This window comes from Hemitrygon akajei, chromosome 15 (assembly GCF_048418815.1).
Source record: "Hemitrygon akajei chromosome 15, sHemAka1.3, whole genome shotgun sequence".
NCBI classification, from domain to species: Eukaryota; Metazoa; Chordata; class Chondrichthyes; order Myliobatiformes; family Dasyatidae; genus Hemitrygon; species Hemitrygon akajei.
The window spans coordinates 27,411,083-27,436,765 of NC_133138.1; the positions used below are offsets into that span (position 1 = coordinate 27,411,083).

Here is a 25,683-nt window from a genome sequence, read left to right on the forward strand (position 1 = left end):
GATGTGCTTGGTGGTGAGATCCTGTTGGAGGTGGTGCCCCTCCTGTCATCTATCATTTTGGATCTCACCCTCCCCCTCCCACTTTCAAATCTCTTACTATCTCTTCTTTCAGTCCTGACGAAGGGTCTCGGCCTGAAACGTCGACTGTAGTTCCTATAGATGCTGCCTGGCCTGCTGTGTTCCACCAGCGTTTTGTGTGTGTCGCTATACAACTACCTGGAAACAACTATTTTTGCCGAGCTCTCCAATATCCTTTAGGAGATGGGACTAACTATTTGATGACCAACGTAACTTAGTTTGCTCCATATATACCGTGAAAGTTGGTTACCTTACATTGAGTGGCTCACTTCTTGTTTTTCCCCAAGTCTTTTGGCTATTTGTAAGTTACGCCAGTAAAGTAATTTTATTCCTTTTAGTTAACTAGTTGGATGATGATAATATGAAGATTGGTGGAGGGGCAAGTAGTGTTGAGGAAATGAGTAGGCTGCAGAAGGATGTAGACAGATTAGGAGAATAAGCAAGGAAGTGGCAAATGAAATACAATGTTGGACAATGTATGGTCATGCACTTTGGTAGTAGAAATAACTGTGCAGACATTTTCTAAACGGGGAGAAAATCCAAAAATCTGAGATGTGAAAGGACTTGGAAGTCCTTGTGCAGAATGCCCTAAAGGTTAACTTGCAGGTTGATTCAGTGGTGAGGAAGGCAAATAAAATGTTAGCATTCATTTCAAGAGGTCTTGAATACAAGGACAGGGGTGTGATGCCAAGGCTTTATAAGGCATGAGGCCTCACCTTGAGTATTGTGAATAGTTTTAGGCTCTTCATCTAAGAAAAGATGTGCTAGCATTGGAGATGGTTCAGAGGAGGTTCATACGGATGATTCCAGGAATGAGAGGGTTGTCATACGAGGTACATTTGATGGCTCTGGGTCTGTACTCGCTGGAATTTAGAAGAATGAGGGGGTCTCATTCAACATCAAATGTTGAAAGGCTTAGACAGAGTAGATGTGGAAAGGATGTTTCCCATGGTGGGAGAGTCTAGGACAAGGGCACAGCCTCAGGATAGAGGGGCGTCCATTCAAAACATAGATGTGGAGAAATAATCTTAAGCCAGAGCCTGGTGAATTTGTGGAATTTGTTACCACAGGCAGCTGTGGACGCCAAGCCACAGGGTGTATTTAAGGCAGAGATTGATAGGTTCTTGACTGCAAATGGCATCAAAGGTTATGGGTGGGAAGGCCAGGGAATGGGATTGAAGGGAAAAAAGGATCAGCCATGATTGAATGGCAGAGCAGCCTCGATGGGCCAAATGGCCTAGTTGTGCTCCAATATCTTATGGTCTTGTGTAACTCCAACCATATTCCTGAAGATTTGGCACCATCCTGATATGAACATCACCTCCTCCATTCTAAATACCACTACCTCTACCTCTAGCTCACTGTGGATCCTATGTATACCAGAACAGACAGCAGGATTTCTGCAAGATTTCTTCAATAGCAGCAGCTTGATTGACATTTCTTTAACCTTGAAGTTTAGGGCCACAGTTGTATGGGAGGAGAACCAATTGCCCTCCCTTCTTGATTTGGAACCATGTTGTTAGTGGGTTTAAACCCTGGTATGCTTTACCTAAGCCTGAGGGCGAGTCTTCTCCAGAAGTCTGCAGTTGTTCAGTAAACTGTCAAGAACCGGTCAAAACCAAGAATTACTGGCAATATTCTGTAAATGAATAAAAGAGAAACATTGGCATATTCTGTCTGATTCTTAAAAAGAAAAATTCTTCTTTCCCTATAAAATCTATTGGATAACTTTCAAATTAATAGTTTTTGTGCTCACTGCAAACTCAAAGCTATATTCAAACTTTAAAATTCATAAGAATGAACAAAAACTATAATTAGAAGTTGCTAAGGCAATTGGGTCAATCATTCTAATTTTTAATCTCACCAGCAAGCGTGCTTAAGCAATTTAATTTGTATTTTAATTTCTCTAAAATTAATAATTTTAAATTCCTAATAGCCTGACACCGTATTACTGAATTCCACACTTAATTGCAATCTGTACTTAACAAAATGAGTTGCTTCTGTTTCAGATAACTATGAGCCTGATGGATATAACCCAGAAGCTCCCAGTATTACTGCTGGTGCTAGGCCTCAATATCGACACTACATTCCACGAGTTCAAACAGAGCGTCCTAATCTGATTGGATTAACATCCAGCACTATGGATGGTCCTCAGCGCGGTAAGAGATTGCCTGCTATGAACTGCAATGATGTTAGCTATTTAGACACTTATTATTTGCCAAGTTGTGATGGTTCAGAATTTATAGTGGAAGATTAAATTTTTCAACCAGTTAAGGTTTCTGTGAGCCTGTTCAAGCCTTTGGATTTGTTTTCTACAGTTGGCCTGTTTCTAACAAACAAACAAACAAACAGTGAAGTTATTGGGAAAAAAATAGTTATTCTTAAAAAGACAGTTTTTGAACATGTTTATTAAACAAATTAAGCATGTTAATTATATTCCCAATTAGTAAAATAAACCACATTTTCCTAAGTTTCATTAGAGAATATCACTTTAAATAATAAATTGAGTTGTGTTGTTACTGTCACTCATCTGAAAGGACCAAAGTAAATTTGGATGTTTTCGTGGAAGCTTTTATTAAAGTGATTATGTAACTGAAGTTTCTGCAGTACATTGCAACTACTAAATCCAACTGTATTAAACTTGAGCAGTCAGATTATTTAATTGATTTATTGTTGTTGAATTGTGGATTATTTGGTTTTTGAATTTTTATTGTATACATTTACAAGATGGTGAGGACAACTATTATTTTCTTAAATTGAATAAATGCTCAACAGTTTATTGAAACACTAAGTAATAGGTTTGAATGCTGCTTACTGTTTGAAACTTAGCTAGTTCAGCTAACATTTGTTTGTGAGAGAAGGGGTAGTGAAAATCCAATTCAAAAGACCTGTTAAAAATGAAATCACTTTCAATTTATTTAGGGTAAATCTTTTCTCCATTCAGATTTCCATGTTAATTTGTGTGGTTAAATTACAGGGCATTTTGCTTTTAAGGGTTGCCTTGCTTGAATTTTGCCTAGAATTAACTGCAGCCGTCTGCAACCATGAACTTCATAGGATGAGCCTGGATCATTGCCATTCAGTGGGACTGTGTCACACCACAAATTTTTCATAGAAATATTTCAGTGGAAAATACCTTTGACCACAGAGCAATCAGGCAGTGGCCTGTGTAATATATCCTGAAGTCCCCGAAGGAGGAGACTGTGGGTTGAGTCCAGAAGCAGTTTGTCACAAGTTACTTGGCAGAGTGCCTCATCACCAAAACTTGCTGTAACCTCGACTGAGCCTTCCCTTTTGGACATTTTGTGTACAGCCAAAATCTCAGCTCCACCATGTACTACCCTTGAGACCACCTGCAGTGTGAATGAGACAGTTATCCACTTCCTTGTGGGCTGTGTGCTTGTATAGAAGGTCTGGATAGAGCTGCAGTGGTTTTTGTTGAGGTTCATCCGAATTGCTAATTCTGGGCCAAATGTGTAGCACGTCTATTACTCTACCCAAAACTTGCTGGTCTTTCAGTCCAGAGAACTGACAAAAATAAAATGCTGTCAAGCAGTGTGCAGATGAACCTACTGAAGCTTGGATCTGTGGCGAAAGTCTCAAGTCTGGCCTTGCCAGCATTGAACGCTGAGTAGCTGGGCTATCAGAGATTTCTCTGCAATATTTGAGGGCAAAATATTCATGATTTTCTGTTACTTTAAATTACCAAATTCATGTGATTTGCATACTTTTTTCTTAACATTTTTAGTACCTACAAAAGTGAATCAAGTAGATGCCTGTCTAGCTGCAACTGCCAGCAACAATGCATCACGTGTAGTCATTGAACCAGAATCCAGGAAGAGAACTGTTGTTGCTATGGATGGGCCACCAATGAAAAAGTTCTGGATGGAAAAGTAAGGTTGCTTTGTTACTCATGGTTTTGTTTTTTGTTCATGTTTTGCAAAGAGGGCTAAAGTGTAATCTTTTTATTTAGCTTTTATGGAGTAGAAATGCTCTCAAGTTATTTAAATGGGCAAATAGATGTTAAGAGCCATATATAATTTTCATGGGCTCCTGCAGTCAGTGGAGAGTATTGCAACATGCTGTATTAGTTTTGCCTAGATTTGCGTACTCATATGCTTTCAATTAAAATCATTGGTGATGAGCACAAGTATTTTTATACTTTTTATACTAATTTATAAATTGTTTCATGGTGAGGCTAGTTGATTATGGAAAGCACAAGTAGAAATGGGAATGACCCCTGCTTGCCACCCACACACCACTGTCTTCCACACCTGAGCCAGCTTCACCATTTGATGAGATACTATATCGAAAGTCCATTTTCCAACTCCTATCCACATCTCCTTTGATTCTTTCATGCTCAAATCCATCGATTTCACTTCTTAAAGGAATTTCTTCTTGTCTCAGTCCAAAATAAGCAATCGTTTATCTGAGTTCTCCAAGCAATACATATATCCTATCAATCCCTTTTGGATATTTTTTCACTAATATCGCTTTTTCTTTTAGTTTTATAAGCTCAAGTGAGTATTGGTTATTTTAAGTCAATCATACCTTATAGAAAACACATTCAATGTATGCACTTCAATAGGAGAAAAGTCTACAGCTTACTGAATCAGAAAGGCTTGCAGAAATCAAGCTGTTTTCTCAACAGAGTTCTGTACAAGTATTGGTTTGTGTAGATGTGGTCGGCCAAAGGACCAGTTTCTGTACTGTTTAACTAATATATGGCCAGGTTTTCTTACTCTTTTACAATGTACCATTCATCTTCTGAGTTGCTCAATGAGCCTGCAAATTACCTTGCTGCATTTCATGAACCAGGAGGCCAAGATCCTCTGCATGTCAACATTTATTGACTTTTATTTTTTTTGGAGGGGAGGGGGAATTTGTTTTTCTGTTTCTCTTGCTGAAGTGCACTAATCGTTATTTTACTGCCCACTCCCTCCTCCACCACCACATTCACTTTATCACTCTACATCCCTTTGAAGATTCCTTGGTTCCTCTCTAGCTTGTGTTCCACTCAATTTTATATCATAAGCAAATTTAACATTTCATGTACTTCGTTAATATAGGTTAAGTAGCTATGATCTATGTGGCATCTCTTGATTCTCAACTAACCTGAAAAATGTTCTTGTGCTCCTGTTTTGATTTATCCTTTAACACAACCAACTTGTGGACGTATTATCCAAACTCCATTACGCAGTTTATGACATACCTTCTACAATAAGTGCAGAATATTTAGAATCAATAAATTTCATGACACATGCCAGTGGTATTAAACCTGATACTGATCTTTTTTTTATTTCTTGCTGGTTTACTCTCATTTTAGTTTTATTCTTCTTGATACTTTAATTATTTAAGTCCAACAACATTGTCATCCTCCCATTTGGTCTAATGCTCACCATATTCTCCTTGTAATCTTTTGTTGGATCATATTTTCTGTGAGATTTTTAATTTTAGCTCTTGGAAAATCTGATTCTAAATATTCAGCACCATTTAAGTTCAGAACTTTTTCTCAAGCCATATTTAAAAAATTCTCTCATTGTGATAATATTTCTCTGGGGAATCCATTAGAGTGTAATTACTAATTAACCCCAGCTCATTACGCAAGAGAATTTCTTCAAACAACCTGTTCCTGAGTTGATTTCATGACATATCTCTTTAAGGAAATTGTCCCAGGTGCATTCTCTGACCTTGTCCTCCAGATTACATTTGGCAACTTGATTTGCTAAGTCACAATTTTAAAGTAACCCTAGTACAAATCTCATGTCTTGTTTAATGTTCTTTCTAACACTCTTGTTATGTTTATTAGGTGTGTGATGGCAGATGTTCCTATATACACCTGGTCCTTCCTTCCCTCCATGTGCATTGATTCTGTTTAATGTTATTCTCAGCCAGGATCATTCTCCACTACTCTGCTTAATTCTTTTATTTTTCAGACCTTTCTCATAAAATTTATTTTTCATTTGTCTGCCCTTTCTTGAGTGTCATGAAAATTGGAATATTTAATTTTCAGCCTCCGACTAAACTGTGGCTTTGAGATCAAACTCTTTGTGCCATCAGCATACTTAATTTGTTATGGGCTTTGTGCATTGATTATTTAATTTTACCATATTTCTTTGATTTAACTTATACCACCATTCCTTCTTTGCTTCTTTTCACAGTTTTCATCATATTGTCTTGATCTGCTTATCTATACCTTTCTTTTGAACACTCGTTTCTCTCACCCCTGTAGTTTGTCATCTGAGTTGCATGATTCCCTAGAAAAAAACACTCTGCTGGCTTAAATGAAACTTGTCCTAGCAAATTAATATGTTTCTAGTATTGTAGTCAGTATCCTATAAATTGTAGCTTCTGTTTCTTCCTTCGCTCTTTTTTGAGTTACTCTTTCAACTCTGCCAATTTGTTTATGATTCTGGTAGCAATGCAGAACTGCAGATCAACTGTGACCCTCTGTTAAACTCACTGAATGGGACCCTATTCCTAATTTTATCTGCACTGTTGGCCCCTATGTTGACCGTAGTAACTGAATCTTTCACCTCCGCCTTTGCCTTTGAGGCAATGTCCTTAACCTTGGCAAAATGCCTTTGAAATAGTCAGTCGCAGCTGTGGAAAACAGCTTCAATACCCTAATTGTACTGTGCATGTAAACATCGTAACATAATATGTGCATTGGTGAACTCTTGGTTCAAATAATTAGCTAAAGTAATGATTTTTGCACTTCACCTGAACTTGCTAATGCAACATATTTGTTATGCTTGCTAATCTTTTTAGATTTAAATGTACCTCCTTTGGTTGCCAGATTGTTGTAGTATTTTTGTTTTGCACATTGTAGTGCTATATATTAATGCAGTTCATTTAAACTTTCTGGATCAGTAATTTCTGTTTCTTTTGCAGTGTTATATTTTCAGACTCTGTATATTTTAATAGCCGTAATTGGAAATAAAAACAGATTTTTCCTTTATACAAAACTTACATTTGACATTAGATTTCACTTTGACACAACTAAACTTAACTATAGGCTTGTGTTCAAAGCAGATCCTTAACCAAATGTGAAGGTCTTGAATTCTAGGTGCTACTTTGTAAATGCTACATTCTTTTTAAAAATTGGCAGGCAGCCTTTTAACCATCAAAACAAGCAAGGTTTTCAGAAGAAAATACAACATGCATATGATAACACAAAGCTGGAGGTTCGCAAGATCCCAAGGGAAATGAACACCATTACCCAGCTGAATGAGCATTTCAGTAAATTTGGTACTATTGTCAACATTCAGGTAAGAAGGCTGGTTGGAGATAATTCATGGAAACTTTCTGTTTAATTGGTGCAGTAAACAGCAGTGCAGCTCATTTTATAAAGAGCAGTGATATGAACAGTATTTGATTCTTCATGATTACCTGCTGTCAAGTGAAGGGCTATTTCAAGATTAGTGTTTGGAATAAGTTTACTTTTGATCTCCATCTGTACATTAAATCAGGGAAAATCTAAATTGTATGTTTAAATATATTTCTTGCTCTGCACCATTAGTGTGCATTGACAGCAACCTGTCAAAATTGACTTCAGTGATAAGTTTTACTTTGCATCACATTATTCTTGTATCTCAGTCAGTGGTAGCAAATTAATTCTGATGCGAACATGTCAACACTAAGATTTTGGTAACAAGATGAGAGGTAGCTTTTTCCAGTGAAATTAGGTTGAATTTACATCCAAGCTATAGAAGTCAATGGACATTGCACTACCCTACTTCAAGTGTGCTCCCAGATTTGGCAATCAACTTAAGATAAGGGGAGTACAGTGGAGGTTCACCAGGGTTTGTAAACTTGGCATATGAAGAAAGCTTAAGAAATTGTGGTTATGTTGGGATTTAGAACAATAATTGATATGCTTAAGATTCTTAAGGGGCTTGACAGGACAGGACTAGATGCAGAACTGATGTCACGCTGGCTTTGCGTCTAGAACCAGATGTCAGTCTGAAAATAAGGGGCTACGGCTGTATTCAGGTCTGAGATGAAAATATATTTCTTCATCCAAATATTTGTAATTCTTCACTCAGGAGGACCGTAAAAACTATTGTTTAATATACTCCACTCAGATATTCATAGGTTTTTGATACTGAGAGAAAGAGAATCAGGTTTTTGATCACCAGCATGTGATGTGAAATTTGTTAACTTAGCAGCAGTACAATGCAATACATAATATAGAAGAAAAAAATAATAGCTAAATCAATTACAGTATATGTATATTGAATAGATTAAAAATTGTGCAATAAACAGAAATACTATATATTAAAATGTTGAAGTAGTGTCCAAGGGCTGAATGTCCATTTAGGAATCAGATGGCAGAGGGGAAGAAATGTTTGTGAATAGCTGAGTGTGTGCCTTCAGGCTTCTGTACCTCCTACCCGATGGCAACAGCGAGAAAAGGGCATGCCCTGGGTGCTGGAGGTCCTTAATAATGGACGCTGCCTTTCTGAAACACTGCTCCCTAAAGATGTCCTGGGTACTTTGTAGGCTAGTAAATTTGTAGACTAAATTTACAACCCTCTGCAGCTTCTTTCGGTCCTGTGCAGTTGCCCCCCCACCCCTCCCATACCAGACAGTAATGCAGCCTGTCAGAATGCTCTCCACAGTACATTTATAGAAGTTTTTGAGTGTATTTGTTGACATACCAAATCTCTTCAAACTCCTAATGAAGTATAGCCGCTGTCTTGCCTTCTTTATAACTGCATCGGTATGTTGGGATCAGGTTAGATCCTCAGAGGTCTTGACACCCAGGAACTTGAAACTGCTTACTCTCTCCACTTCTGATCCCTCTGTGAGGATTGGTATGTGTTTCTTTGTCTTACCCTTCCAGAAGTCCACAATCAGCTCTTTTGTCTTACTGACGTTGAGTGCCAAGTTGTTGCTGTGGCACCACTCCACTAGTTGGCATATCTCACTCCTGTATCCCCTTTTGTCATCACCTCAGATTCTACCAACAATATTTGTATTGTCAGCAAATTTATAGATGGTATTTGAGCTATGCCTAGCCACACAGTCATTGGTATCTAGAGAGTAGAGCAGTGGGCTAAGCACACACCCCTGAGATGCACCAGTGTTGATAATCAGTGAAGAGAATATGTTATCACCAATCCGCACAAATTGGTACGGTTAGGAAGTCAAGGACTAACTGCAGAGAGAGGTCCAGAGGTCCAGGTTCTGCAACTTCTCAATCAGGATTATGGGAATTAAATGCTGAGCTATAGTCGATTAACTGTCGGCTAACTATTACTTGGATTGCACTACCTGTATGTATAATCTATATTTTCATTTATATTTATCATTATTATTGTTATGAGCAGAGAGACAACATCTACCGGAAGTAAATTCCTTGTATGTGCATAGGTACTTGGCGATTAAATTCTGATTCTGATATTGCGGGATAGGAGATTCATGCAAGCAAGTAGCCCTGAGGTTAAGATCATTCAGCCATGGTTTTTATGAATGGTGGAACATGTACAAGGGGATGAAAGAATGTCCAGTAAATTTGTGTTGAATGAGAGCTTGTTATATGTCTCTTCTTTGCCACAAATAGGGTTTTTATGCATTGGTGATGATAGTTGTGCATTTGTCGTTTTTCATTCGGAGTTCCTAAAAGTAATTTCACTTGCTTAGAAGTGATTTTAATTCAAGTGACTGAAACTAGATTTTTTTGGATATGTTGTTGCACTATAATTATTCACACATTTCACTAACTGATTCAGTATTAGAGATAGTATGGGGAGAGGTGCACATATTACAGGCATTTGGTGATGGGGAGGGCAGGATTTGTTGTGTTCCTAGAAGATAATCCTTATTGCAATTTTTCAATTATATGAAACCGCATCATGTGCTTGTGTGTGAAGAAACACAAGTTTGTGAAAAAAATATTTTGGTTTCTTTATATTATCACAAATATAGTGAGAGCAAATTTTATTCTGTATTGCAGATTTTAGGTTGTATATTTGGTAAAGATGAATTTTCATTACCGGTCTGGGTGCAGTGTTGGGGGATGAAGGGTCAGTGGTACACGGTCATTCATATAGGTGATGATTCATAAATACTTCTGGATTTTAAAAAAAGGTAGTTTGCACCTTGCTGTTGACTTGTGGGTGCTGTAATTTGCATTGTTCTTGATCTTTGCACAAGCAATTCTGTTGAATATCATGTTAAAAAATAAATAGTGTTCTAATGACATGCAAATAGGTTAAAAAAAGGTAACTTTTTTAGCTAAGGAAGAATGACAACCTAAAGAAGTCTGCTTTTTAACTTTAATATCTTAATGGTGACACAAGTCTTTCTCAAATAATTTCTAAGCACAAATATTAGATCCCCTCCGAAGTTAATAAACCAGTGCTATATCCAGTATATTGTTTCATTTTGCTATTTAATCCCATAGGTTGCATTTGGAGGTGATCCAGAAGCAGCTCTCATTCAGTACTCACAGAACGAAGAGGCGAAACGAGCCATTTCTAGTACTGCAGCAGTATTGAACAACAGGTTTATCAGAGTGTATTGGCACAGAGAGAATAATGGAATTCAGCACCAGCATGAAGTACAGGCACAACAATTAGCAGTATCGCAGCACAACACTGTTCATAAGGTACTTTTTATAATTTTGGTTTCTATCTCTTATAGTCCTCATTTTGGATACTTATTCCCCCACCCCCCTTTTTTTTGGCTTGTTTTTTTTCTCCACCTTGCTTCAGTCTTCTACTGTTGATTAACTTCATTTTATTTTCTCGCTTTATGCAAAAAGGACTGGACAGTTAAAAGCAAACAGTGTGAAATTGTCATTGTGGTTTCTGCTAAAGCTAGTACAGAGATCACTTACGGAATGTAACCTGGTTATGCTGATGCATTATAATTTGGCTTTCTCATTTGCATTTTGTATGCGATCAAATTGTAGCTTTCCTTGTAAAGCAAATTACACAGACTATGTTATTGAATTCAGTTTGTAATCAGTCTAAGTTTAATGTTCAGATTTTAAAAGTAACAGGGTTGTTTATCCCCACAGGCCATCTTCTATAAAGAGATTTAATAAATAAATTACAGTGTTATAGAAACATTATAGAATTATAGAAACATTGTAAAATTAAAGTTGATGAGTTTGGAGGAAAGAAGTGTAATGGTGTCTTAAATCTTTTTCTTGTGTTTTAGATTTTAAACCGAAACCACAGTCCAGGGTCTTTTGTGCTGACAAATACACCAGCAAAGCAAAGACTTGGGCCAGTGAGTGGAAGTCAGCCTGACGGGCTACAACCCAGTTCAAACCAGTTTGTGGCTGGTGGAGAAACTTCACAGGTAATTTATGTTTTGTGCTTCTCCTCCTTGACGAATGTTTGCATTTGTAGGAAATAATACAGTGAAAATCGGGACATGAAGTAATTTAAACACATAGAAATGCTAAATATGAAAAGCTGGGGTAGGTAGGGAAAGACGAGCGTTGGTGCTGGATAGAATGAACACAGGTGAGTTCCAGCAACACGCGGCTGAGGTAGAAAGTAGCAAATCAATGAAGAGTTGTTTACCCTTTTGAAATTCTGAGCAAGTTCAGACAGTGGAATGATGGAGAGACTGGATGGGCAGAATGGCCAGCTCCTCTATCAATGATCATATGGAAACATTGAAAGAGAATGTATTTTTGCAGTGTTCAGTAATGCTGGTTTCATTATTCCAGTAACTTGATTTTGTATAGGGTTGTTAGAAATTCTTGAAGGAATTACATAGAAAACCTACAGCACAATACAGGCCCTTCGGCCCTCTAAGTTGTGCCGAACATGTCCCTACCTTAGAAATTAGTAGGCTTATCTAGTAATTTTTCTAAGCTCCATGTACCTATCCAAAAGTCTCTTAAAAGACCCTGTCGTATTTGCCTCCACCACTGTTGCCGGCAGCCAATTCCACGTACTCACCTCTCTCTGAGTAAAAAAAAAACTTCACCCTGACATCTCCTCTGTACCTACTCCCCAGCACCTTAAACCTGTTTCCTCTTGTGGCAACCATTTCAGCCCTGGGAAAAAGCCTCTGACTATCCACACGATCAATGCCTCTCATCATTGAATACACCTCTATCAAGCCACCTCTCATCCTCCGTCGCTCCAAGGAGAAAAGGCCGAGTTCACTCAACCTATTCTCATAAGGCATGCTCCCCAATCCAGGCAACATCCTTGTAAACCTCCTCTGTACCCTCCTATGGTTTCCACATCTTTCCTGTACTGAGGCGACCAGAACTGAGCACAGTACTCCAAGTGCGATCTGACCAGGGTCCTATATAGCTGCAACCTTACCGCTCGGCTCCTAAATTCAATTCCATGATTGATGAAGGCCAATACACCGTACGCCTTCTTAACCACAGAGTCAACCTGCGGAGCTGCTTTGAGCGTACTATGGACTCGGACCCAAAGATCCCTCGGATCCTCCACACTGCCAAGAGTCTTACCATTAATGCTATATTCTGCCATCATATTTGACCTACCAAAATGAACCACCTTACACTTATCTGTGTTGAACTCCATCTGCCACTTATCAGCCCAGTTTTGCATCCTATCAATGTCCCGCTGTAACCTCTGACAGCCCTCCACACTATCTACAACGCCTCCAACCCTTGTGTCATCAGCAAACTTACTAACCCATCCCTCCATTTCCTCATCCAAGTCATTTATAAAAATCACAAAGAATAAGGGTCCCAGAACAGATCCCTGAGGCACTCCACTGATGACAGACCTCCATGCAGAATATAATCCTTCTGTAACCACACTTTGCCTTCTGTGGGCAAGCCAGTTCTGGATCCAGAAAGCAATGTCCCTGTGGATCCCATGCCTCCTTACTTTCTCAATAAGCCTTGCATGGGATACCTTATCAAATGCCTTGCTGAAATCCATATACACTACATCTACTTCTCTTCCTTCATCAATGTGTTTAGTCACATCCTCAAAAAATTCATTCAGGCTCGTAAGGCACGACCTGCCCTTGACAAAGCCATGCTGACTGTTCCTAATCATATTATACCTCTCCAAATGTTCATAAATCCTGCCTCTCAGGATATTCTTCATCAACTTACCAACCACTGAGGTAAGACTCACTGGTCTGTAATTTCCTGGCTATCTCTACTCCCTTTCTTGAATAAAGGAATGACATCCGCAACCCTCCAATCCTACAGAACCTTTCCCTTCCCCACTGATGATGTGGAGATCATTGCCAATGGCTCAGCAATCTCCTCCCTCGCCTCCCACAGTAGCCTGGGGTACACCTCATCTGGTCCTGGTGACTTATCCAAATTGACACTTTACAAAAGCTCCAGCGTATCCTCTTGATCCTTTTCCATAGTGAATAGTGAAGTAAAGTAATTCATTAAGTACCTCTGCAATTTCCTCCGGTTCCATACATACTTCCCTACTGTCACACTTGATAGGTCCTATTCTTTCATGTCTTATCCTCCTGCTCTTCACATACTTGTAGAATGCCTTGGGGTTTTCCTTAATCCTGCCCGCCAAGGCCTTCTCATGGCCCCTTCTGGCTCTCCTAATTTCCTTCTTAAGCTCCTTCCTAGTAGCCTTATAATCTTCTAGATCTCTAACAATACCTAGCTCTCTGCACCTTTTGAAAGCTTTTCTCCTTGACTAGATTTATTACAGCCTTTGTACACAGTTCTTGTACCCTACCATAACTTCCCTTTCTCAGTGGAACATACCTATACAGAACTCCACATAAATATCCCCTGAACATTTGCCACATTTCTTCCATACTTTTCCCTGAGAACATCTGTTTCCAATTTAAGCTTCCAATTTCCTGCCTTATAGCCTCATAATTCCCCTTACTCCAATTAAACACTTTTCTAACTTGTCGGTTCCTATCTCTCTCCAATGCTATTGTAAAGGAGATAGAATTATGATCATTATCTCCAAAATGCTCTCCCACTGAGAGATCTGACACCTGTCCAGGTTCATTTCCCAATACCAGATCAAGTACAGCCTCCTCTTGTAGGCTTATCTACATATTGTGTCAAGAAACCTTCCTGAACACACCTAACAAACTCCACCCCATCCAAACCCCTAGGGAGATCCCAGTCAATATTTGGGAAATTAAAATCTCCCATCACGACAACTCTGTTGTTATTATTACACCTTTCCAGGATCTGTTTCCCTATCTACTCCTCGATATCCCTGTTACTATTGGGCGGCCTATAAAAAAGCACCCAGTAAAGTTATTGAATTACTATTGTTTTTGTGCATTGATGCTACCAAACATCCGTGTGGTACTCTTTGTATAAAACTGCAAGAGATGGGTGAGGTCTTAAATGTATTTACTGTGAAGAAGGACATGGAAGATTAGACTTCAGGGAAGAGAACAGTGATATCACGTACCATATCAACATTACAAAGAAGAGGTATTGAAAGTCTTGAAGCACATATAGGTGAATAAATCCATAGTGCCTGACCAGGGTGTCAAAGGAGTTATGGAAAGCAAGGGAGAAGATTGCTGAGAGCCCCTGGCAGAGATTTTTGTATCGTTGTTGGCCATCTGTGAGATGCTGCCTGATAAGCCATTATTTAAGAGAGAAGCTACAAGGACAAGCCAAGGAGTTGTAGGTCACTGAGTCTTGCATCAGTGGCAAGGAAGTTAATGTAAAGGATTCTGAAAGACGACATTATTGCATCTTAAAAGGCAAAGACTAGCTGGGGGTAATCAAAATGGCTTCATTCATCAGGGATCATTTGATTGAGTTCATTTAAGGAGGTGAGTAAAGGGGTTGATGTGGTCAGGATGGTGAATGTTTATATAGATGAGGCATTTTTTCGAGGTCCTTCAGGGCAAACTAGTCTAGAAGGTTTGAATACATTAGATCCAGTTGAGTGAGCAAATTGGATATTAAATCGGCTTGGTGGAAGGAAACAATTGTGACCAGTGGTATGTCAGATGATTTTGTGCTGGATTCTTTGCAGGAAGTAAATACTATACAGAGTAAATATGAAGTCTGATAGGACAATTGTTTAGTGAAGGTGATCAAATTAGATGCAAAAGAAAATGACCAACTTGGCGGCATGATAGCAAAGCAATTAGCATAATACTTTACAGCACCTGTGAGATCAGGGTTTAATCCCTGCTGTCTGTAAGGAGTTGGTGCTTTCTCCCCATGACCTCATGCGCGGATTTCCTCTGTGAGCTCAGGTTTCCTTCCACATTCTAAAGTCATACAGTTTAAGGTTAGTAAGGTGTGAGTATGTTATGTTGGCACTGGAAGCATGGTGATACTTGTTGGCTGCCCCAGCACATATTCCATGCAAACAATTTCACTGTACTTTTCATTGTACATGTGACAAATAATTAAAGCTCATTTTTAATCTTAGTAAAATGTAATATATGGAATACTTGTCAGATTTGGAAAAACAGATTGCATGAACTAATGGGCTTGTATCTGAAATACAGAAATTCAAATTAGGATTGGTGTATTATTGTTACATGTACTGTAGTACAGTGGAAAGCTTGTCTTATACACTGTACTGATCAATTTAGTTCGCAATGCATTGAGGTAACACAAGGTAAATCAATAACAAAGCAGAATAAAGTGTGATGGCTAAAGAGAAAATGTAGTGCAGGTATACAGTAATGAACAAGGTCATAATGAGATGATTGAGGTCAAAGGTCCATTTTATTATTCTAAGAAACCATTCAAAAGCCTTATAACAGTAGTGTAGAAGCTGTCCTTGAGCCTGGTGGTATGTGCTTTCGGACTTTCGTGTCTTCTGCCCAGTGGAAGAGGAGAGAAGAGAGAGTTGCATATTTGATTATGCTACTGCTTAAATAATATACGACAGGTTGATCAACTTCATCTGAATTTATTGGATATTCTCTTTCGTCCGCCTCATATTTAGCTTGTCTTAAATATTGGATTTGCACAGTGCAATATAGATTACAGTGCAGTAAAGTTATTGTGCTTTCTGATTTTCTTTAGGTACTTCCTTCATCCACAAGTTTGGTAAAGGCGGGGTATAGTTCCTCTGCTACAAAGACAAATCATAAATCTTCTGTAACAGCACATAAAGCACTTGAAACTAAAGAAGCGTTAAAGAAAAAACAGGTACCTGGGTGTTATTGCTGGAGTTTACACTGAAATATTTAGGAAGTCTTGTGCATATTTTATTTTGATTTTGAAATAAATGTTTCACTTTGCAAAATAAACTCCTTAAACATTGCAAATAAAGGCAGATGGGTTTCACTTTGAAAAATCTCTGCAGACTATATGAGCAAGTGACATCTTCTGCAATGTCAGAAGTATTAAATTCACCATTGAGCTGCTTTGAAGGATAACAAGTACTGACTCCATTCATTTTTGTATCATGACTGAATTACATTGATTTTCTACCTGTAAAGAAATTTATTTGGTTGCAAAATAAATGATAGTAGCACGTGGCATCTTCACAAAAACTAAGGAGCTGGTTGTGGACTAGAGGAGGAATTGAGACAGGCTAACCCCTATTGACAACAATGGATCTGGGGTTGAGAGGGTGAGCAGCTTTAAGTTCCTCGACATACACATCATCAAGGATTTCACATGGTCTGTACATACTGGCTGTGTGGTGAAAAAAGCACAACTGCGCCTCTTTCACCTCAGAAGGTTGAAGAAGTTTGGTATGGGTCCCCACATCCTAAGAACTTTCTACAGGGGCACAGTTGAGAGCATCCTAACTGGCTGCATCACTGCCTGGTATGGGAACTGTACTTCCCTCAATCGCAGGACTCTACAGAGAGTGGTGTGGACAGCCCAGCACCTGTAGATGTGAACTTCCCGCTATTCAGGACATTTACGAAGACAGGTGCATAAAAAGGGCCTGAAGGATCATTAGGGACATCAGATATGAAGTTAATTCTTAAAATAACAAGTGAAAGCTTAGAGGCACCTGTTTAAATGTGGTAGGGTAGGGTGGGTGAAGAAAGAGGGTGGTTCTTTATATATTGACTCTTGAAACAAATAATTAGGAAGTAAAAACCTAAACCAAATCAAACTCAGGTTTATTATCACTGACACATGCTATGAAATTTGTTTTACAGCAGCAGGACAGTACAAGATGTTAAAAAAAAAACTGCAAGTTACAAACATAAGTAAATAAATAGTGCAGAAGACAAATAACAAAGCATGGAAAATTGGTCTTTATTTTTGTGTTTTCCTCCTGGGACATGGAAGGAAGTTATTGATCCACTAAAATCTATGCTTGCACTTGATGATCTGATCAATCAGATTTCCTCTAATAGTTTTCTGAAAGATAGAATACAAGTAGGCAGAAATTATGCTTCAACTAAATAAATGGATCTGTCTATCCATTGTATAATGACATTGAAGAAAAATGCAATTGGAGCCTAACTCTAAGGGCAAGGTAGTAATCTTCTAGGTAGAGAAGTTTGGAAGTTTTTTTAAATATAAATTTTCGTGGAAAAGTGAAGGGATATTTATAAATCTAAAATAAAATTTGTGTGACCAACTGCCTTTTTCCATAAGATTTCTATTTCTTTATCGTACATGAAATATTTTGAATAGTGTTGTAAATTTTCCTAAACAATGTACATTTGTGCCCATAAAAGGGAAGGGAATGACTCTGGAATATGTCAGAATGTTGGAATGCTATGTTATGAGTTTAAAGTTGTCCTGTTATAATGTGTTCCTTGATTTTCTGCTAATTTTGTCAGGTGTGCTTTCCAGAAATAGATATGAACATTTTTATTTTGTAAGTGTGTTCATAACCATGTCATTTTATGTAATAGGAACATTTAAATATAATTGTTAAAATAAAAATACCCATTTTTAATTTCAGGAAGCTTTAAAATTGCAGCAGGATATGAGGAAGAAGAAACAAGAGATGCTGGAGAAACAAATTGAGTGCCAGAAGGTAAGAATACATTTCTCAAATCCTCTGTTTTCTAGTTGTACCACAGACTAATCACCTGTTCTTTCTGTTATGCACTGAAGCATGACAGCAAGGCACGTTTCCACAAATTTGTGTTAAGTGAACTTCTGACTGAATATCCTTGAACATGGTTGAAGTGGAATCATCTGAAATAATTGGAAGCATGAAAGGGAGTATAATAAATAATTAAATTTAAATAGTTTGAAAGTAGACAAGTAACATTAGTCCTTGGTAAATCTTTCTAAGAGGTTTGTTCAGGCAAAATTTGGCACCAAACCAAAGATGATGGGTGGATGTGTAAATATCTTTTGACTTTCAGAGAGCACTTCTGTGAAGAAATGGGAGAAATAAGGAGACTATATGACCCCTTCAACTGTTCACAGCATTGAAATAAACTTTACATTCCTTTCCTGTGTGTATAAGTTATGAACATGACTGGCAACTATGCAAAAGACCTGTTTTCCTCAATGTCACTCTTAGGCTTGTGACTTTTAGAACATAGAAAACCTACAGCACAATACAGGCCCTTTGGCCCACAAAGTTGTGCCGAACATGTCCCTACCTTAGAAATTGCTAGGCTTACCCATAGGCCTCTATTTTTCTAAGCTCCATGTACCTATCTAAAAGTCTCTTAAAAGACCCTATTGTATTTGCCTCCACCACTGTTGCCAGCAGCCCATTCCACACACTCACCACTCTCTGAGTAAAAAAAACTTAACCGATATCTCCTCTGTACCTACTCCCCAGCACTTCAAACCTGTGTCCTCTTGTGGCAACCATTTCAGCCCTGGGAAAAAGCCTCTGGCTATTCACATGATCAATGCCTCTCATCATCTTCTACACCTCTATCTGGTCACCTCTTATCCTCCATTGCTCCAAGGAGAAAAGACCGAGTTCACTCAACCTTTTTTCATAAGGCATGCTCCCCTATCCAGGCAACATACTTGTAAATTTCCTCTGCACCCTTTCTGTGGCTTCCACATCCTTCCTGTAGTGAGGCAACCAGAACTCCAAGTGGGGCCTGACCAGGGTCCTATATAGCTGCAACATTACCTCTTGGCTCCTAAATTCAATTCCACGATTAATGAAAGCCAATACACCATATGCCTTCTTAACCACAGCGTCAATCTGCGCAGCGGCTTTGAGTGTCCTATGGACTTAGACCCCAAGATCCCTCTGATCCTCCACACTACCAGGAGTCTTACCGTTAATACTATATTCTGCCATACTTTGGCTAGTGTGTGCAGATTTGGCCATCATATAAGAAAATTGTGAATGGACTGGAGAGACTATAGAGCAAATTTATGAAAACAAGTTGCAAGAACCAAATGATTTTGATAATGAGAAATGTTTGGATAAGCCAAGCACTGTTTTAAAACAGGGGAAGCTAAGGATAGACTTAATAGAGATGTGTCTGAGCGATTAAAGTAGATACATTATAGCAAGGGCATCTTTCCCTAATGTGATTTGTTAAAACCAGTGTTGTGTAGTTCTAATGAAATTGGAATGTGCTTTAAGAGCTGACTCGTAAGGTTACAGCTCAAATCCTGGAAGATGGATTAGGTTGGGCAACTCTTTTGTTTTATTAACTTTCATTCTTCTCTGTCATATAATCTCTACAGTTTCATGAAGATTATTTGTTTTTAATCTCAGTTCTAAATGTCTGATCCCATATTTTAAATATAATTCCAGACTATCCAGCTAAAGTCATGGAACTCTGATTATCTACTATGATAGCGTCTCAGACAATTTTTTAAATTTAATTTGTTCTTATAAATACCTGCAATATAATCATACTCAACAGATTTCTAATCATAAGGCAGCCCTCTCAGTCTCAGGTAAAAGCAGGCATATTTTTCTTGGGTCAGGAAAAAACAAAACTGCCTTCAGTTCTCTAGGTATAGAGGTCACATATAATTGCACCTTTCTTACTAAAAACAATTTGCAATAAAAGACTGCATATCATTAGCCTTGCAAATTACTTGCTGTACTTGCAGGTTAACTATACACGATTCATCTAAATTAAAAGTCCACTAAGGAAATGATAAGTGAAATGAAGCATGAGTTTTGCAAGAAAACCATTGTTCAGAAGAATGCAGGTTGTTGTAGGCTTGAAACAAAAAAGGCAGTTTTTCCCGTGTAGTTTTTCTGCATTAAAGATTAAGATTAGCTTTATTTGTCACATGTACATTGTAACATCGAAACAGTGAAATGTGTTGTTTGAGTCACACACTTCAGTGGTGTGCTGAAGGCAGCACACAAGTATTGTATGCCTTCAGTGCAAACTTGGCATGCCCACAACTTAATATCCCTAACCTGAATGTCTTTGGAATAAGGGAGGAAACTTAATCTGTATATCTTTGGAATATGGGAGGAAACCCAAGTGGTCACCAGAGGATGTACAAATTCCTTTGGATAGCAGCAGGAATTGAACCCTGATTGCTGGTGCTGTAAAGCGTTGCACTAACCACTGTGCTATCGTTTTGCCCTACTCATTGCTGATAGACCTACGGTACTCATTTTTTTTAATACTTCAGTTTGTTTTTGAGCTAAATTTATTAGAAAGTTTTGTCTGGTTAATGTGTAGTTTAATTTTGCAGAGATGTATCTATTAATTTTACAATATTTGGTTCAGATTGAGAAATATATGTTTTTATTTCTTTTTCAGGTATTAATTTGCAAGTTGGAAAAGAATAAAAATATGAAAACAGAGGAGAGAGCCAAAATTATGAAAACTATTAATGACTTAACAGGAAGAATATCACAATTGCGAGATGAATTAAAAGCTACATCAGCATCATCGCCAACGGTTCCATCACAACCAAAATCTAAATCTGATGTTAGTCTCCAATTCTTTTAATGCATCATTTATAATGCAACAGACACAAAATGCTGGAGGAACTTAGCAGTTCAGGCAGCATCTATGGAAATGAGTAAACTTCCAATCCTGATGAAGGGTCTTGCCCTAAAGTTTTGGCTGTTTATTCATTTCCATAGATGTTGCTTGACCTGTTGAGTTCCTCCAGCATTTTGTGTGTGGTATTCTGAATTTCTAGCACCTGCAGAATCTCTTGTGTTTATCATTTACTAGTGCCTTGTTTTTAAAAAGTAATGTTAATAATAAAAAGCCAGTTGAAATTTATTTTATTAGAAGAATAATTGTTGTGAACTAAGTTTTCTGAGAAGTTATTAAAGAAGTCAGTGTAATTGAGTTGGATAAGGAAGAAGTGCAAGGGTGATTTAGTAAGTCTGCAGGTGACGTGAAGGTTGGTGGAGGTGTGGATAGTGTAGAAGTTTATTGTAGGTTGCAATGGGATATTGATAGGATGTGGATCTAGGCTGAGAAGTGGGAAATGGAGTCAAATCAAAAGTGTGACAGATGCACTCTGTAAGGTCAAGATTGAAGGCGAAGTGCAAGGTTAATGGCAGGATTCTTAGAGTAGAGGAACAGAGGGATCTTGGGGTTGACTTTCCTAGATCCCTCAGAGTTGCAGTGAACATTGATAGGATGGTTAAGAAGGTGTATGGAGTGTTGGCCTTTGTTAGCCAGGGGATTAAATTCAACACTGCATGGTAATGTTGCAGCTCTGTAAAGCACTGGTGAATTGCTTTAAAGAGGGTGCAGTGGAGATTTACTGGGATGTTGCCTGGGTGAGAGAGAATGTCTTATTTACTAGGTAAGTTCAAGCAAGCTTGGGCCTTTCTCTTTGGAGCGATGGAGGATAAGAAGCAACTGCATAAGATGTAAAAGGAGCATAGATAGAATGGACTGCCAGTTTTTTATTTCTCCCAGGGTGATGTTGGCTAATACAAGAGGATGTATATTTAAAGTGATTGGAGGAAAGTATAGGTGGGATGTCAGAGGTCTTTTCACAGATAGTGGTAAATGCATGGCACACACTGGTGGTACAGGCAGCTATATTAGGGACATTTAAGACACTCAGATGGGACACATGGCTGAAAGAACTAGAGGACTATGTGGGAGTAAAGGGTTAGATAGATCTTGGAGTAGATTAAAAGATCTACAGAATATCATGGGTTGAAGGGCCTGTACTGTGCTGTAGCATTCTATGATCTTTTCCTGTTCCTCAAGATATTTTTACAACCTTGTATATGAACTGGTTATAATTATGATGGAAAATGAGTATGTGGAAAATGCAATGAATGGCTTTGTTTTCTTATACAATAGAACTGACTGATTTTTAATTTTTTTTCAATTACTGCTTATTAAGAATAAAATAGATTGTTGAATACTGTCCTATTTAGATCCAAATTGAGTTGAGATTTAATACAGGTCGAAAGGTTATGGTTCCTCATTTTAGGAAAAAAATAATAGCTTGTCATGTTCAAACAGTGTTCTTTGTTTCTGAGGTCTTTTCTCAAGCCAAGCCCATTTTTGTGAGTTTATTTAATTCTAGAGAATTAGTGTTGATAATTTCATTTTCTGATCTAAAGGAATTTGATGATAACTAGATATAAAATATGCACGTCAAAAAGGAAGTGTTAGAAGTTGTCCTGATAGAGTTGGGAAAGAAGGGCAGAAAATGTGGATCCATCTCAAATCTAGTGACTAGGTTCCATGAGTTCTTTGTACTTGTAGTTTGAGGTTAGGATGGAGGATACTCACAGGACAAGGTTTATTAAGTGCTTTGGCTATTGAAAAGAAGGTACGGATTATTATTGGAGTCTAGAATTAACCTGGTTTATTAGGCAGTTTTAGCAAAGAGAGCATGTCTCAAGTTTTTTTGTGTGGTCCAAGGTATCTGATAGTGAATGGAAAACGTAAGAACATAAGAAATAGGAGCAGGAATAGGCCATCTAACCCGTTGAACCTGCTCTGCCATTCAGTAAGATGACAGCTGATCTGTCCATGTACTCATTTCTAACTACCTGCCTTTTCCCCATAACCCTCAATTTCCCTACTGTGCAAAAATCTATCCAACCTTGTCTTAAATATATGTACTGAGTAGCCTTCATTACTTCGTTGGGTGGAGAATTCCACAGATTCATCGCTCGTTGGAAAAAGCAGTTCCTCTTCATCTCAGTCCTAAATTGACTCCCCTGAATCTTGAGACTATGTACCCTAGTTAGATTTCCACAGGAAACTTCACTCTGTTCAAGTCTCACCCAATCTCAGAGAAAACAGCCTGCTTGCATTTATGCTTATCTATACCCCTCATAATTTTGTATACCTCTATCAAATCTCCCCTCATTCTTCTACACTGTAGGGAATTAAGAAAAATTAAGTCTTATTGACATCTTTCCTGTAGGTAGGTGACCAAATCTGCATGCAAAATTCCAAATCAGGTAATTTGAATGAAAAAAAGTAATGATTTCATTGGGAATCAGCATACCAAAGGTGGAGGGCAAGCATTTGTTTGAGCAGGTCAGTGATCTCAGAAATGTTTTAAATTCAGAGTTAAAGGTTAGAGAGCGTATCTAAAGGGTTGTATTAATTTTGGTATTTATGGTTGGAAAATATATATTAATTGGAAAAGGTCAATTATATAATGATTAACTTTTCTTTTGACTCTAGGCACAGAAAGAGTTACTGGATGCAGAACTGGATTTCCACAAGAAGCTTAACTCAGGAGAGGACACAACAGACTTGCGTAAAAAGCTGAACCAACTCCAAGTGGAGGTGAGGTTTGCCTAAAGTAGGGCAAAGGCAATCAGTTATTTATCTTATAAAATGAACTGAGTACATCATTCCACTCTTCTGTTACTTTGCGGTTGACAAGAAATAGAACTAACCCCAAATTCTTATGTGAAAATGTTTGGAAGGATTCAAAATGGTTCCAAAAGTCAGGGATCTATTGCACAACTGCGTATTAGAAGGCCATAAAATATAAGGGCAGACTTTAGCCACTTGGCCCATCGAGTCTGCTCTGGCATTTCATCACGGCTGATCCATTTCCTTCTCAGCCCCAATCTCCTGCCTTCTTCCCCTATTCCTTCATGCCCTGACTAATCAATAAACTTATCAACCTCTGCCATAAATATACTCGAATGACTTGGCCTCCACAGCTGCCTGTGGCAACGAATTCCACAGATTCAGCACTCTATGGCAAAAGAAATTCCTCCTCATCTCTATTCTAAAAGGACGCTTCTTTATTCTGAGGCTGTGTCCTTTGGTCCTGGACTCCCCCATCATAGGAAACATCCTCTCCACATCCACTTTATCGAGGCCGTTCAACATTTGGTAGGTTTCAATGAGATCTCAATTATTCTTCTGAATTCCAGTGAGTATAAGCCCAGAGCCATCAAATGCTCCTGATATATGGTAAGCCTTTCAATCCCAGAATCATTTTTGTGAACCTCCTTTGAACCCTGTCTGATTTGGTCACAATACTAAAAGTGAGACCTCACTAGTGCTTTAAAGCCTCAACATTACTTCCTTGCTTTTATATTCCTTCCTTTCAAAATGAATGGAAACATTGCATTTACCTTCCTCATCACCAGCTCATTCTGCAGATAAACCTATGGGGAATCCTGCACGAGGATGCCCAAGTCTCTTTTTGGACCACAGATTTTTGAATTTTCTTTCCATTTAGAGAGACACTATATTCTATCTGCTGCTACTTTGGCCATTCTTCTGATCTAAGTCCTTCTGTAGTCTTTCTGCTTCCTCAATATTACCTGTCCCTTTACCTATTGTATCATTCGCAAACTTGACCACAAAGCCATCTGTCATCCAAATCATTGACAAAAGAAGCAGTCCCAACATAGACCCCTCTGGAACATAATTAGTCACCAGGAGCCAAGCAGAAATTAGTCCCTTCATTCCCACTCTTTGCCTCCTGCCAATTCAAGTGCACACCATCCATTGACTTTCCTTTGTTTATCCTGCTTGTTATTTCCTCAGAAAGTTCTAACAAATGTGTCAGGGATTTTCCCTTAAGGACACCATGCTGACTTCGGCCTATTTTATAATGTGTCTCCAAGTACCCCAAAACCTCTTACTCAACAATTGAATCCAACCTCAGACTAACTGGCCTATCATTTCCTTTCTTCTGCCTGTCTCCCTTCTTGAAGAGTGGAGTGACATTTGCAATTTTCCATTCTAGTGATTCTTGAAAGTTCATTGCTAATGCCTTCACAATCTTTTTAGCCACCTCTTTCAAAAGCCTGGGGTGTAAACCATCTGTCTAGGTGATTTATTTACCTTTAGACCTTTTAGTTTACCAAGTATCTTCTTCCTAGTAATAACAATTTCACTCACTTCTGTCACCTGACTCTCACAGACTTCTGACATACTGCTATGCAAAATATTTATTTAGTTAGTCTGCCATTTCCATGTCCTCCATTACTAGTTCTCCAGCATCATTTTCCAGAGGTCCGAAATCTGCTCTCGCCTGTCTTTCACTCTTTATATATCTGAAGAAACTTCTGGTATCCTCTTCAACATTATTCCCTCTTTCTTCCTTTATTAATTTGTAGTTGCCTTCTGTTGGTTTTTAAAAGCTTCCCAATCCTCTAATTCCCACTAGTTTGCTTTATTATATGCCCTCTCTTTGGCTTTTATGTTGGCTTTGACCACTCTTGTCAGCCACAGTTGAGTCATCCTGCTTTTCTAATTCTACTTCTTTGGGACGCATCTATCCTGAGCCTGTTGAACTGCTCCCAGAACCTCCTGCCATTGCTGTTCTGCTATCATCCCTGCTAATGTACCCATCCTATCAACTTTGGC

General features: G+C 38.4%; 1 protein-coding gene across 2 annotated transcripts in view; it reads left to right on the forward strand.

The window, feature by feature from the left end:
* Positions 1–25,683, forward strand: part of rbm27 (RNA binding motif protein 27) — a 124,224-nt gene that overhangs the window by 53,892 nt on the left and 44,649 nt on the right. For both annotated transcript variants that reach the window (XM_073067333.1, XM_073067334.1), the window contains exons 9-17: positions 2,088–2,237; positions 3,827–3,971; positions 7,190–7,349; positions 10,490–10,693; positions 11,251–11,394; positions 16,046–16,171; positions 17,901–17,975; positions 20,662–20,832; positions 23,530–23,634. In XM_073067333.1, coding sequence (XP_072923434.1) covers positions 2,088–2,237; positions 3,827–3,971; positions 7,190–7,349; positions 10,490–10,693; positions 11,251–11,394; positions 16,046–16,171; positions 17,901–17,975; positions 20,662–20,832; positions 23,530–23,634 — 1,280 coding nt within the window. The remainder of the gene's footprint in view (positions 1–2,087; positions 2,238–3,826; positions 3,972–7,189; positions 7,350–10,489; positions 10,694–11,250; positions 11,395–16,045; positions 16,172–17,900; positions 17,976–20,661; positions 20,833–23,529; positions 23,635–25,683) is intronic.